The 15,804-nt window shown below is 47.7% G+C and overlaps 1 protein-coding gene across 1 annotated transcript in view; it reads right to left on the reverse strand.

Moving 5' to 3' along the window:
• The window catches only part of LOC119389544 (uncharacterized), a 120,092-nt gene extending 106,630 nt beyond the window's left edge, over positions 1-13,462 (reverse strand). Inside the window, 1 exon segment of the mRNA XM_037656859.2 lies at positions 13,206-13,462. Coding sequence (XP_037512787.2) covers positions 13,206-13,378 — 173 coding nt within the window. The 5' untranslated portion in view covers positions 13,379-13,462.
• Positions 13,463-15,804: the final 2,342 nt, after the last annotated feature.

Raw genomic sequence — 15,804 nt, forward strand, 5'->3', positions numbered from 1 at the left:
AGCTATGACACTGACCTTCCGCTCAACTTCCGTTGCTGAACTCCGTTCAGTTGAGCAGCATGCACAAGTATAGTGGCACTAAATATAAGTTGCAACGCAGTGGCATGGTTGAAGGGGCTCCAAGCCTGCACTGTAACACCGGCAAACGTGAATTGGTTTTGGAAATACCAGTAGTCGAAGTGTTTACGTCAATGACTGTTCTACGCCAGCGCCACCGTGCAGTGCTGCATGGGGCCGCTTTGACCACGGGAAGCATGTTGCAACTCGTATTCAGCGCGACTGTACATAGGAGGCACTGGCAGAATATACAGGGCGCCGGAATCTGCAGAAGTACGGCGCCTCGTTTATGCATTTCTCGCGGTATCAAACCGGACCCCACAGATCTCATACTCGCTGACATTAATGGAGACATCCGAGATAACCGCAAGAGCTACCAAAAACGGAGCTGAGAAATCGTTCAACAAGGAAATGTCGCTGGAGCCAACGCTGCCACAACAGGACTTAATTTTTGTCAAGGCAGCAACCCTGTAGGGAAATTGCTGTCAGGACAGTCGTGCCCTGCCGAAACGTTTGCTCCAGCGACATTTCCTTGTTCAGCGATTTCACATCACTTCATCCTTTCAGTTGAGGGCATCTTGCACTCAACTTCTGTTCTGTTTGCACCAGTGGAGGAGAGAAAATTAAAACTTGTAGTGCGCAGTGATTGCGGCGGTTGGAGCCCCATTTTATACCTAGAGGCAAATCTGATCGAGAACGCTACAGTATGCTCGCGACTGGCATCAATATATAGCGCATGACGTACGCAAGAAAAAATACAGGTGCTCGCGATATTATTTGTATCAATAAACATAATTTCAAGGTTTAACATAAGCGTAATGGATTGAGGACTTTACAGGTGAGAATACATGACGAACTAACAAGCGGACTGACGTTTCTGAGACCAGAGTACGCAGGGCGCAATACCTGTTCAGAGTACTCTGGGCAGACATTTAGGATTTAGTTGCACGCTGTGTGACTATGCGGCTATGGTTCGAAATTCTGTGTCACCTCTGTTTCACGCGCTAAACAGGTGCGCTGGTCATCCGCCTATACAGGGTGTAATGGCTCAACTTATTGTTACTTCACACACGGTCCTAGGACCGCCATACATGCTTCGGAATCTGCTCAGATACATTCTTAGTACGCTTGCGATCTTATGCGCGGGAAATACAACGATTTAATCTGTACTGATTTCATGATCTTGGGATATCCGTCTCTATAACGAACCCTATAGCTTCTCATGTTTTCACGACTAAAAATAAAATGGGCTAATGTCACCTAAAGCTTATTGCAAGAGACGCACCGATTTATGTAGGCTGAAAATTTAACAAAATGGAGGCAGAAAAGAGAAAAGGGGGGAGGAATATAAATGACATTTATCGAACTGCGTAGCTATCGAGACCTAACTTTACAACCGACTACTATTTCCTGAAGAACTAGACAGCTCGAGAACAAAGCGATGCCTTAACTCACTCTGATCATGCAGTAGTCAAGCAATAATGTCGAAACAACGCAAAAAAGCACTGTTACGTATAGCTGTGACAAAGGGAAAGAAAGAAAGGAAGAAACAATGCGATGTTCAAGCTCCCGCCCTTCTCGCTTCTGTGCTCGTATATAAACGAGACTACACCATCGATTTGTATCTTTTTTCTTGTGTGTCCCAACAATGAGCGATCGCGCGCAGCGCGAAGTGTTGCGCCACGAAGGGGTTTTCCCACATCGAGGATGACGTGTCAGCCCGCTATGCGAATTGATTTCGGCAAAATCCAGCGACGAAAAAGAAAAAAAAAAAGAAAAGATGAAGGAGAAGCCACGAGAAGCTTTTTCCGGCAGTCACACGCATCGCGCCTATTCGCGGGAACAAGGAGGAAGAATGTGTTGCCACTCTAAAAAAACAACTCTGCAAGCCTCAAACGCCCCGGCTAGAGCAAATCAATGTTAACGTCTGCAGATACAGCCACCGCGCGTGCAACAGATTCGTTTGAAACATTCACGTTAGCATAATGCAGTGCCTCTGGCCTTAACAGTATTCATGATCAGGGAAACTAAGGAAAAGGAATAATTACACAATACTACGCGCGTTAATGTTGCGTTGACAGGTTCTTAAACATAACGAGATAATATACATGTGTAGATTTTCGGCATTGCCACATCACTTAATAATGCGACGCATGACGCTTAAAGGGACTCTAAAATGAAAGAACGAATCAATTTAGACTAATAAGCTAATCTTTCAGAACTATGTTAATTTCGTTATGTGTATTAATAGCACAGAAAATCAAGTTCGAAGTCCAATTCTTAAATTTCGAGCCGAAATCTCGTCTCAGCGTTACGTCACTGATTTAAAAGTTCTTTCGTGTTTCTGCCACGTTGGATCAACAAAATTTGCCGAAACTTGGTACGTTAGCTCTCTCTGGGCCCCTCGGACGACGACGCACTTCATTTTTACAGATTGAGAACTACGTGTGCCCCAGCAAACGCCGTCAAAATCTATGACGTCCCAGCAAGTTGCTGCGGGAATTTCAAGGTGGCGTCGCCACTGGCATTATCTGTTTTTCTGTGTTTTCTCAGACAAAGCGTCTTTTCGCAGCAAGGATTGCGTTTTTGGTATCGTGAAAGTGTAGTTTACCAACACGAGAAAATTCGTTTTCCTCTTTAGTGTCTCTGTAAGCCAATGCGGGCAACTCAAAGGCAATTGTGAAAAAAAGAGATGACCTTTGATAAAAATGCCAAGGGCGATAGCGACTTGAGAAGAATCTATGCGCAGGTGTGATCTTGCATTCTTTGTCAGGTGTTCAGTATAAATAGCTGTGCACATACAAAATAAACATTTTGTGCAAAGTCAACGCTAGCTGCGTTTGTCTACTGTGTGCCTATATTCATTGTCAATCTGCGCTGTTCCTCACTATGTTATACCAACAAGCACAAGTAGAACTCCGCTCAATTAGAGTTCACACCGCTCGAAAGGATATACGCGTTCTGCGTCGTCGCGCGCTCGTGATTGGTCGAAACCGGTTTTCTTGGCTTGTCTCGTGACTGACTTGCACAAAGACTATGTGCAGAGCAAGGGACTATATAGCTGCAAGTGATTGCAAGCGAGCGATCGGGGTGCGGCCTATCAGCGAGGAGCGAGAGCGGATAAAAAGAGCCATGTGGCACAGCCTTGGCAGGGGATAGCTGTCGCCGCCGGCTGACAACAGACACAGTGTTTGCGATCTCTCGTGGGAGCCGGAAACGAGCGCCGCTCTATTCAGCGATGTGGCCGAAGCGCCTTCGAAGGAAGAAATATTGTAGCCTTCGTCGAACGTCAGAGATAAAATATTTTTGGCTGAAGAACGCGCGGAGCCGTGGGCATCCCTGTGATATTGGGAGAGAAGATAACCACTTGGTGTCGCAAGAGTTTTACCATGGACAATTCCATTTGAAAACAAAAACAAAAAAAAACAAAAAACCGAAGCACGATACGTTGTATAGAAACAATTGACAATGATTTTCAACGTTAGAGATTCAGCCCAACGCTTATGAAAAGCTAGTTGCGTGATTTGCAGGAACGATGCGTTCGAAGACGCATTTGGCGCAGGTAGGATGCTTATGTATAGCACCTGTCGCTTCATTGCGAAACTACGTAAGAGCAGGTAAACAAATACGCATCTCCCATTCTCTTACATGCGCGGAATGCGCAGTTACAATGTCTATTTTTTATGTGCAGTCGACAAGGGCATTGCTTATGAGGCATTATTTGGATGCATGAAATTCTGTAAAGCACTTCCCAAAGGAATCGCTTTTCCCAAAATCTGAATTTCGCAGCATTAATTAAAGTTCGCGCAGCATGCATGATACTACAGACATTACAGTATCAACAAAATGAGGCTCTAAATTATATACTCTAAAAGGGGGTTGCCGAGTGCTTAGCTAAGAACGCGGTTATCTAACAGCGTAAAACGAAAAGAAACTATGCTATCTCGAAAAGAAAGCACTCGAAGTGCTGACCTAGTACGCTTATGAGTACGGGCAGCGCGGTATCGGATAAGGACCTCAACGAGCAGGCGAACAAAAAAAAAAATAATCTGATAAATGGCGGCATTGCTCTACAGCTCAGTAACGTTTGATGCATCTGTGAACACGTGTAACGGGCACGATGCCACGTCTTCTAAGAAGTTTATAACCACGGCTCGTGTGACGCAACAGGAAGTATACGATTGCAAAAGAACCTTTGGCCCAAAAGCTCCACCTACCGAGAACATAGTCGTGTGTGGGCGAGAGAGAGAGAGAGAGAGAGAAGCAATGAAGGAAAGTCCTCAACGTTCAAAACCGACGAAAAAAGCATTTCCTTCAGCACTTACGTGCTTGCGCTGCAAACACTTTCAAAATAAAAAGAAAAAACAAAACTGACGTGCTAATAATGGTGTTTAACGTTCCAAGGTAACACGCAAGGCCTATACGAAAAGAGATGCTGAAATCACCATGTTGCGTTTAGAAGGTCGCCACAAGACGGTAGATGAGCTTTCACGGAGGAATAATAATAATAATAATAATAATAATAATAATAATAATAATAATAATAATAATAATTATTATTATTATTATTATTATTATTATTATTATTATTATTATTATTATTATTATTATTATTAAGGTGAAGCAGCCAGTAACCGTAGAAGGCCAAGTCTTGTACGCCAGTACAAGCCAATAATATGACGTATCAAAAGCCTATTTTATTGACCGCCTTAGTGATCGACAAGTTTCTGCACACCACGTGGTTTTGCAGTGCCTCCGGGATCGGCCCTCTGAGCAGCGACGACGTTATCTGATGACGTCATGATGACGACATAAGGTGACGTCATTACGTTTTTTTTTCATCGCTCGTGTCGACGCCGACGCCGCCGACGGTTTCTTTTCGCGTTTAATGAGGGCAACTAAGGCTTTCTCCTTAAGGCTCTAGCAGACCACGGGAAATGAGGGTTTTTTTTTTTTTTCAACGAATTAGGAAACATCCCGGATGGTTGTCCGAAGCTGTCTTACAGAAATACGGACCAGGCCAAGAGAAAGCCCATTCATTGCACGCCCTAGAGTTTGCTGAAACAGGAATGCTATCGGCGAAAGGAAAACAAAACACAAGGGGGGGGGGGGCGTTATAAATAACGGCACTGCGAAATCAGCCTCTGGAAACAGAAAAGAACAAGTAGAGAGGCAAAGAAAAAGTTTCGTGCGGACGACCGGTCCCGAAGTGGGGTCTCGCAACGACGACTTCTAAGAGAACCGGGACCGGCCGGCGGGCCTCTAGCGTTTTCGAACGCGCGCACCAGCAGCACAACACATGCCGCGGCTAAAGCTGTAGCGGCAACGCGGTCGACGTCGCGCTCGACGGAGTCCGCATGAGTCACACTACTCGCAGAAGCGAGCGAGAGATGAAAGGGGGTCGAGAGAAATAAAAGAGGGGGGAGGGGGAGGGAAGAGACGGCCAAGAAGGTCATAACAGAGACGGCGGCGGCGCGATCTGGGCTTTCCCTACAAACGCTTCGCGCCGCCACCTGTGAGTCACGCGAACGCCAACGCCCTCCTCGCCCCGACGACGACGACACGAGCACAGGCAGCAACGGCGCAGTCAGCTACACGGATGCAACCAAAACACGCGCGCACACACAACGCCCCAAAACAAGTAAAACCGTCACCGACTGCCACATCTGCCGCCGTAAATATCATAGTAGTAGCAATGCCACAAAGGGGGAAGTCGCATCACCCACGAGTCGACAAATTTTCAAGAAGGCAGCACGTGAATGTCGCCCGTAATCGTTGTGCCGGATTAGCTAATGTAGCCGGATACTGTAATCCGATGCGAAACTTAATTGATTCATTATGATTTTTTTTTAATGTGGAACACCTGGAGGCATTTCACAAAATCATGATTCTTGCATCTCAGTTCCATCCATCAGCCAAATAGTTCTTGAAATCAACATTCTTGAAAGTTTCTGAAACATAATGGTGACGTTGGATGTGCACGCATGTGGTTTTTGTGTATGCATTTCGTCCGGTTTGCTATAAAACGTGTCAGTTAGTTCGCGCCATGTCCTGTCGTTTTTCTTGTCTTGTGCTCCCGCCTTCTGCGCTGCCTTGAAGGGACACTGAAGGCAAATGTTAAGTAAATGTTGATTGCTGAAATAGCGTTCCAGAAACCTCGCAGTGCTTCGTGCCAAGGCAGTGCTTATTTTGAAAGAAAATCACGTTTTAGTGGTCCGCACGGCGTTGGCGTACTTCAAATCGCGAGCCCGAAAAAGGCCTCCTGACGTAGCATTCGCAAGCTTGCCCAACGTTGCCCGCCTTTATTGCCCGGCAGCCGAAGCTGTGGTTTCTGCTCTGAAGGGCACATTACACATCTCATGGACGCGGCATTTTGTCGAAGTTTCAGTTAGAGCGACTAATTAGCGTGCATGGCACACGAAGCAGTACGCGACAACGAAACTACCACTGAGACGCGACCGCAGACCTGCGAAAACGGAACTTTCACACAACCCTGCGTCTTCTGTAGACCCCAATAAAGTTTGCATCATCATCAACCTGAGCCGTTCTCCACTAACGTCGTTTTTTTTTCTGTGAATCAAACAGAAACGCACAAGCAGCATTTTATTACGTCTTGCAATGCTCGGACTTTCTTTTTTTTTCATAAGTCGCTTGAATACTAGTGATAATTTCTACTCGGGACTCGACGTCATCGGGCTCGTTCCAAAAAGTCCCACTGGTGGCGCATATAGTGTCCTTTACCTTCATTTCTCGATAGGGCACTGCTATTGATAATACTGACGTTTTAGACGTTCTCAAACATTGACCATTCACACAGACATAAATTTCTATTTGTCTTTAGTGTCCCTTTAAATACGAACCTCAACCAACTCGATTAGTTTTTTATCCTTCTACAGTTTCTGGGCCTTTTACATTCTGTAAAAGGGTAATCTGCGCAATGACTGCGAAGACTTCCTATACAATTCCGAGTGCCGTTCTCACTCGCTTGCTGCCGATACTGGCTAATTGTCAGCTAGCACTGCCCGATGTTGGTTAACTGTACTGGCAAATGTTGGCTATATATGCTTTAATAAAACAATGTCTTCTCCCAACATTAATCCAACGATTGATGTCTCTACGATTTTTCTTTTTTTGTATGCTTCTGCAATGGGCAAAAGAACCAAGAATTGCGCGACAAAAGCTTAGTTCTTTTTAGCTTACGTAAAGCTTGGAAGTAGTGGCTGCAGTCGAAACTAGGTACTGCGAACATTTCAGGGCAGCTAGTCCATTTGTAGTTTAAGCTGCGCCGACTGAGAACAAGTTGAGGTTGTCTCGGTGAACCCAGTGTTGGTATACTTTTGGGTGTACAAAAAATGTTTTCCCTTATTCTATCCCGTCGGCATGTCACTACGGTTAAATTCTTAGCCGCTACAGAGCAACCAAAATTTAACTTCACAAGCAACGAGACGTTTGACTGAGGCGCAAATGCCCAAATACGAAAGAGAAAGAACCAATATTCGTGACGTCACAGCGACGTTCCAGCGCGAAGTTGCCGGCGCGAAGTTGCCGGCGCGAAAAAAAAAAAAAAAAGCTGCGATGCTAATGAGATCAATGTACTGAAAGATTGCCTTGAGATTGTTTTAGTGTTTCTACATAGTGTCCCTTAGCAGGATAACAGTTCCGAAGAGATTCAGCTTCATCGGCGAATTCGCTACTGCCCTCGACTCGTTCATGGGAACGACCCTGACCCATTTCATACTTGCCGGACTTTAAAAAAAGTACTTGCGAGGCAATGCAATTAGTCATCAATACGAGCACACACACAGGCGCAGCCAGAAAGAACATACGTCATAGTTCTAGGAGCCCTCCAGTCGCCGTGCACAAGACTTCGCAGTACGAGAGCAAACCAGAGGTTATGAGAACAGCCATAATATCGAGAAGTCTTGTGAACACATTTAAACGCGTTTTAGAATCTACCAAGTATAGCGTGCTAAATGTACGAGCAAGAAGCGTTCGAAGGCTGAAAAGTGACAAAAAATTGAAAAGAAAAAGCAAGGACATGTGAAAACGCCGAGTCTTGAGTTCAATACAATTAAACCAAGCCGTGGACTGTTATATGATATATGTTTTAAGAATCATCCTTTTCATACGAGTTCAATTTATGCGCTTTCTTGCCAATACTTCCGCCACCACCTCAAGCCCCTTCGCGAGACTGTTTTAACGTACAGGGAAATCTGCGTAGCCGCTGCGAAACTAAAACTGGGCAATCCGCGCAAGCCTCAAGGGTGCGCGGGGAACACTGAATCAGTGATACTGTAATACCGGTGATGCGCTAAACCGGGAACAAAAAAAAAAGAACGTTCAACGCCCAAATACAGTTGTCGCACCCGCCCCCCCCCCCCCCCCCCCCCCCCAGGTCTCTCAACAGAGACGGCTCGCACTCAACGGCTAATCGACATCAGATACAGACTGCACTCCTCCTGAGACACAGACGTACACATCCAGAAAGAGGGAGAGAGATTAGGCTGAGGTAGGGAAAAAAGACTACGGCGGCCGAACAATTCCCTCCGTAGCACTCAGACGAGACAAGGGGGGCGATGGCAGAGGGGTGATGCGGCAACCCGAGTCCGATCCCAGCCAGAGGCTTCCCCAACGTAACGCGCGCGCTACAGTAGTGAGGGAGCGCGCGACAGCTGCGCGAGCGCGCGTATGTGTGCGTCTGTATGTGTGCGTGTCTACGCGCGTGCGCATGGGGCGTCTACAGCAATTAAGGCAAAACAAAAGCCACCGCCGCGGCGAGTTTCAAAATAGCAGCGGCCCTCCCCGACACGCGTCGTCGTCTCCGGGAGGAAGAAGAGGCTTACAAAAGGTGCGGCCAAAACAGAACCATGCGGTCGACGACGCCGCGAGACTGCGCGAGCGCGCGCCAGACAGCAAAACGTTTTCCAGAGGCCTAACCGCATGGCGCGCTCAATGACCTGGCGTAATAGACGCTGCTGTACTACAGCCAGCACTGCAGTGAAAAGCTGCGCTCTATCGCGATCTGTCCGGCTTCACGAGTATACAGTGGAAAGTGTAAACAGTACGACAGAATGGCGTACGCTGACGTCACGTGGGAACTCCCGTGGACACATACACGGGAGTACAGGGAAGTGTACACACAAACAGGTGTGCTATAGCAATAGATTTAACCAGACTACAGGCGGTACTCTCATTGCCTTCCGAAGAGTTATCTCCTTTTTTGCTACCACAAATGGCGACCGCCATAAGTGTCCACCTGTCATGAGGAGAGATTACGAAGCGATCGAAGCACGGACGATGTCAAATGCGAAATGCCGCGCTGACGCGTTTCGAAGGAACGATGATTCGGCCGGCTAATTTGTTTTGCGAGTTGTCGGCAGGCCGGTTTGAGCGCGACCAATGGCTCTGTATAGCGGCCTTCATTTCGACACGCCCCCTCAAGTTGAGGTTTGGGGCTTGACTCTGAACTCACGGCACAGAGCTGCTCGGTTGCCGAATTATAACCACGCCCGCTCATGATCGTAAAATAGCAGCCCTAAATGTGCGAGATAATGTCCAGTTCCTGTCACTACAGACCGCAGGCCAGATCAAGTGCGTCTCAAAGCTGGAAATGGCGTAAGGGTAATTGGAGGGAAAGAAAAGCACTTCGTGAGCCTAACAGATTGAGAAGTTTCTTTAGAAGATATTAAGACCTCTTCGATTCGTCATCTTGAGAACATCTCCTTTCATGACCAACGTAAAAGCACACGCGAGACAAATTTCCAAACAATTTGAAACGCAGGCCTGCGACGGCAATTATTGGTACATCGTTTATTGATAGCCATTTACCTTAAACTGCACCTATTAGACGATTTGTCGCACGTTGAAAGAAAGGTAACGTAGCGCAACTGCAATGCTTGCGTACGTCAGGTGATTTTTGTTGACTTTCACTGGCACAGTGGGCGACACAAGCCATAACTAGAACGAGATTTCAGTACAGCAACGGCACCGCGGAATGCCGACGGCACAGGAGAGTCAGACCACACGTCATCAAGCCTTCACGACATGAGCCCTTAATGGGTGGCACTTACGGTTCTGACAACGTAGAGTTACTGTACATTCTACCTTCAGGCAGAGTTACGCGTCTGTCTTCCAAACGCCGCTAGCAACCATGCATTGCGGAGAAGCTGACGCTGGGGCCTGTTCTTGTATTTCTCGACGTAGTCACTGGAGCGAACTGGATTGACACTAGTCATCGAGAGTCCAAGCCGGTCTGACACTAGTCATCGAGAGTCACCGGTCTCTGACATGCCAAACATGTCGATCGGCGACACGGTAGGCATGCAGCCTGCAAAAGCTTAGTGCGGCTTCGCCGCATGGCTGTGGTTACTAGCCAGACCTACGCGCGACTCTGCTACCTAGAAGTAGCATACACAGTAACTACGTTAACCGAAACAGATTTATAGATATTTCGAACGCGTGTGCGACTGCTTCTGTGTACGCTCATTTGTTCATTGTATTTAATCAATGCAAGGGCGTCGGTTGACGACCGCCCGCTACAAAGGGTGAGGCCATAGGTCCAATCCAATCCAGCGAGAAGTCACAATGGCATTCTTCGAAAATCGACACAAACTCGCGACTCGGGTGCCTAGTACTCCGAAGCAAGGCCTAGCAACCGATTACATAAGAGCACGCGCAAACGCGAAATCGTCCCAGGCGCCTTCGCAGCAAGATCGCACCGAGACGCTAGAGGGAGGAGACCGGCGAGGCTATAAAAAAACCTCCCTTCCCACAAGAAGCATCCCTGCCGAGGAGTCGCCTCCGCACGTTTCCACGCCAGAGGAGGGAGCGGCGTACGTACGCTCAGCAAAATTCCGGGGCAGAGAGAGGGCGACACTGGTCTTCAGCGACGGATGAAGAAGACAAGTAAAAAAAATATTAAGGAGACAGACTTGGAAAAAGAATTGCGCGCGTGTGGCGAAAAGAAAAAAAAAGCGCAGTCTCCTCCGCTGAGGCCTACCACGCCCGGATGTGTAAACTGCTCCAGCGCGCAGAGCGAGCCGCGCACCGCTTATACAAGATTTATAAGCGCCTAGATCGCTGGCCGCCGCCGAATGGGGGAAGAAGGCTCTAGAAAACGTCCCGAGACATGATGCGGCCTCGCATTACGGGCACTCCTTACTTGATCGACGCGGCAACAATGTCGATCCGGTCTGACAATAGGCAGCATTCGGGGATTGGCGATAGCGCAAAAAAAGCCGAGAAAGATAACGAAAGAGCTAGAGGCAAGCAAACAAATAAAAAAGCACCACGGAAAAGCAGCTTCGGGAGGCGACGTGGCCAGTGTAGCGAGGAACGAAGCAACAACTAAGCCGCACTGATCTCCAGCGCGTGAAATGCTCGAAAATATAAATATAGGATAGAGGGGACTCAAAGGAACGAGAAAAAAAAACTACCGAAAGAAGGTGGCAACATTGATGAGAGGTTGCGTGCTGGCGTGGCCCTCCCCTCTCCCACCCCTCGAGAACTAAGAAAAGGGGTGGCGGCACTCTTAGAAAAATAAATAAAGGAAGAAACAGGGGCCCACCAGAACGGCGCTACCTACTACTGGGCAGTCAAGCCGGCCCTTGGCATTCAGCGCCAACTAGCTGACCGACGGGGTAGGTAGTACGTGTCTGCTGGAACCGGGAAGCAATGCCAGGCCACCACTCCCTACGCCTGACAGGCAAGGCAGGTCCGAGCGGGCGATGAGAAAACGAAGAAAAACTTCGGCCGCCACTAACAGAAAGGATAACGACCGGTCACACCGAGATTGGCAAGCGAGGAGCAACCCCTAAGAGCAACAGCACGACGGAAAGATAAAAGAAAAGACTCGTTTAATAAATGACAGGCAGCACGAATATATTTCCGGTCTTGATAAAATAAACGGCAAGAAAGGCGCCCGAAAAGGATTTATCTCTGAAGTGACGCCTCAGCGAATAGCTTCCGCCGCACTTCTGCCTTCGAATTTCGCAAGTTTCAGAGCGCCGCCACCCTTTGGGCAGGTATGAGCAAGTTGAGCACGACACGAAGTCGAGGAACGGGTACCGGTGTTGTACTTAGGTGAGCAATGCCCAAATGCAAATCTAGCAAAGACAACTCTGCGGCTACAACCTTTTTTTTAGTTTATATTTTATCAAGGTGTGGCTAGCGCAGGACAGCTCTTGAAAAGCATGCATATCAAATGGCTGCCCCGCTGTTATCGTGAATTACACGACGGAACGCTGGAAGCACTTAAAGTGGCGCATAGTCGTAATGCATCGCGGTTCTTGAGAAATGACAGCGTCATAAGTTCTTTCTGATCGCGGTACACGCGAAAGAGTCAACGGAGACATCCCAAGTCGAGACCAGTGACCCTAGTGCCACTGAAACGACGTTCTCTCTCAACGACTCATTTCAAACGTTATAGCGTGCGGCAAGCTGTTCATATCTCGAAGCAAAAACGCGCAAACGAAGGAGGAGCGAACTCGTAAACAGGATAAAACTGCAGATACCGGGACCTTCTTGGGAGCCACGCCCCACGTTGAGTGTAATAACACTTGTCTGACAAGGCTGAGCTGTCATGAAAAGACAGTATGCAGATATAAAAATATCTAATACAATCTGGAGCCAATAACAGACAAACAAAGGCCAATGTATGTGCTTGTGACGAGTAAAACCATGCTTTGGCTGGTGAGTGGACCAAATGCTTAAAATAACGGAATAGTTAAGTTACAGTCGCGATACAAGCAGAAAGTCAGCACACAAGCGATACACCACGAGCATACTAAGAACCAAGAAGACTTTTCCGCTTGAAACTGGCCAAGGTAACGCAGACGACGTGCAAGGTTTTCTTTTATCCAAGCACGGAATGGTTGAGTGTTCCTGGGCGGTATGAGTTGACAGTGAAGCCACCGCGTTTCGTCGTGCCTACAACCAGCATGCCGGCACAAAGAGCGCGCGCGAGTTAAAAACTGGCGAACTGCGTCTGGAGTCGCCGCGCTCGTTTTTGCGTACGGTGTTCCCCAGCCCAAACGCACGCACGCGGAATTTGACAGCTGCACGACGCTTGGGTGCTGCGCATCGTCGCCAGTGTTGTGTTGCCCGATACAACGACGGCCAGAGCACAGGCCCCACCGCTTATTATTTACCTGTTCTCGAGGTGGGTGAGCACCCAGTCGAAAACCTCCGCTTCCACGTCCTCCGGGTCGATGGTGCGCTCCACTTGATGACCATTGCGGTGCTGAACCTCGTCGTCCGGATTCGTGAGGAAGTGCACATTCGAATAGGAACTGAGGTACTCGGTAATCGACCTCTCCTCCATAGTAGCAGGAAGGACTGTGACGGGAGGATAATGATCGCTCGGCGACAACGCAGAGCCTGGCGAGCGGGCCACGAGGAGCACCGCGGCACGGCGCTATCGGCGATAGCGGAACCGACGCGCCACCACGGAACGTCGGCGCGGCTCGGAGTTACGCACACCGTTTTATTCACCGCCGGCGCTCGCTCTTGTAGGCATAGAGTTTCCTACAATACTTACTAGAGGGAACTCTGGCGCTAGTGTCTATGGGAGCTGCAACGCATGACGCTTCAGCCAGCATGGGAATGATGGGTAGTACACAAAATTGTCTGAACTTCGTACTTTCGGCTCCGTTTGGCTCTGCGTCGGCTGCAGCCGCTTTGTCGCAAAACGAATTTCAGTAAAAGTCAGCCGTTTGACTTCGCCACTTTATCTTCTTTAGGCTCAGCGATTCAAATCTGGTCACGAAGTTCACAACGATCCATTCTTTTATCCGACACAAAAGCCAAAACACACAATAAACAAAGCCACAAGTACGTTTGAAGCCGCAAGCACGAAGACTAGGCAAATTTGTGTACTACCCATCATTCCCATGGTAGCTGAACGATCGCAGCGCCAGAGTCCCCTCTAGTTAATTTTAGGAAACTCTATGCTTGTAGGTAGTGTGCCGCACTTGGCATTTTTGTGAAGTTGCCGCGTGCAGCCTAAACAAATGAAAGAAATGATACGTAAAGTCCAGAGCTCCATATGCTCAGCACGTTATTTTTGTGCTTTACACGTTATAAGAGGGAAAGCCAACAACGAAGAAAGGCATTTCTGATGTGCGGTCCGCAAGTGCAGACAGAGCATCAATAATTTCTTATCCTTGACCAGTTCGAGCACTTCAAACCACGAAACAGTGAACGGCTATCAACTAGGACCTTACCAAACTAGCCAATTGGTTCTTGGCCAGCCTGCTGGCCATTTTCAAGCTGTGGGATTAGGATGAAGAAGTAAAAAAAGAATGAGGTAGTCTGCGAATCGTTGCATAAATCTTGGATTTAGAAATTCATGGTAAAAAGAAAAGTACGTTCTACCTAAAGGAACCGTAACGTGTAATTCGCGAGAAATTTCTCGTGCACATTAATAGTGCTATCCAGTTTCTTTTTCCCGTCTTCCTTTGTTTCTTCCTCGTTCGCTTCTTGCTAGCTTACGTTAACCTTCCTTTTCGCAGTGCGTTGCCCCAGCAGAATAAAGTGGGCCATGAATGCAAGGCGGCAAATTCGTTCTGCCGAGTAGATGATCGCTATCATGTAATGGGTGGCTGAATTTCAGAGCAGTATAAAATTATTTTAGAAACAGCGTAAAGATGAACGTTGCTGTAAATAATGATTACCGACTCTCATTCCACTTGACGTATGTTTCAGGCTGCGGCAATTCCAAGGACGGCAATGAGAACCCTAGGGAAACAACTCCTAAATCCGCTGTGGTGCCCCGCGCATGTGGGACGTGAGGGCAACGAGAGGACCGACCGGCTTGCTCGTGAAATAAGCATCCGAGCACCGGTCGCAATCCTCGAGGAGCCCCCAACAACGCCACGCCACACCCTCGAAAACAGAAGAGTAGAATGACAAAAATAGTCATCTCCATCCGGATCTTACCGGAGAACAGGCGTGAGATTGGCGTCTAGTACAAACCAACACGTACCCTCATTTACAGAAAAACGCCCGTGGTGTGGAGAACGGTCAACTCTCGCCCACATTACGTGGGAATACGAATCGCGGCCACAAAACATCAATTCTCCCTTTTTTGGGACAACATCTCGAAGAAGGCAGTGGGAGACCTGGCTTGCTAGCAAGGATGGGGAGAGCCAGCTGGCTCTGCTCGACCAAGCCCAGCGAGCCGCAAAAGTCAGTGGAGCTCTGGACTGGGGACCCCACCCATTTGCCCAGAAATATTTCAGTCAATAGAAAAAAGGTTTTCATTCAACACGATTAGCATTACAACTACGAAGCGACACACCACATTACCAAATTCATCGCTTCTGTGTTGCCAACTTCTGTTGCTGGCATCATATTATTAACCCTTCCGTAGCTCAATGCACGCTCTGGTGCTTCTCTTTACTTATTTGACAGACTCTGTGCCTTTGTAGCCGACTTTGGTGATGATGATGATGATGACGGCCTACATCGCTGGCTCACACCGACTGGCTGAGAAACTAATAAATTTATTTTAAAAATGGACAGATATGAATAGTATGGCTACGGCAAAAAAAAATTGGATAATCAATATAAGTTAATAATGATAATTTACGAATTTCGAGTCAAAATCGTCCTGAATCAACCAAATATTTTTCAACAGCGGAGCAGAAATTCCTGTGACAATGGCCTAATGAGGAGGCTCCCAAGGACAGATTACTTGAAGCAGTGAAATCTACTTCGATTAAATGCTTCTTTGAGAGTTTTTTTTTT

The sequence above is a fragment of the Rhipicephalus sanguineus genome, chromosome 4 (assembly GCF_013339695.2).
Source record: "Rhipicephalus sanguineus isolate Rsan-2018 chromosome 4, BIME_Rsan_1.4, whole genome shotgun sequence".
NCBI classification, from domain to species: domain Eukaryota; kingdom Metazoa; phylum Arthropoda; class Arachnida; order Ixodida; family Ixodidae; genus Rhipicephalus; species Rhipicephalus sanguineus.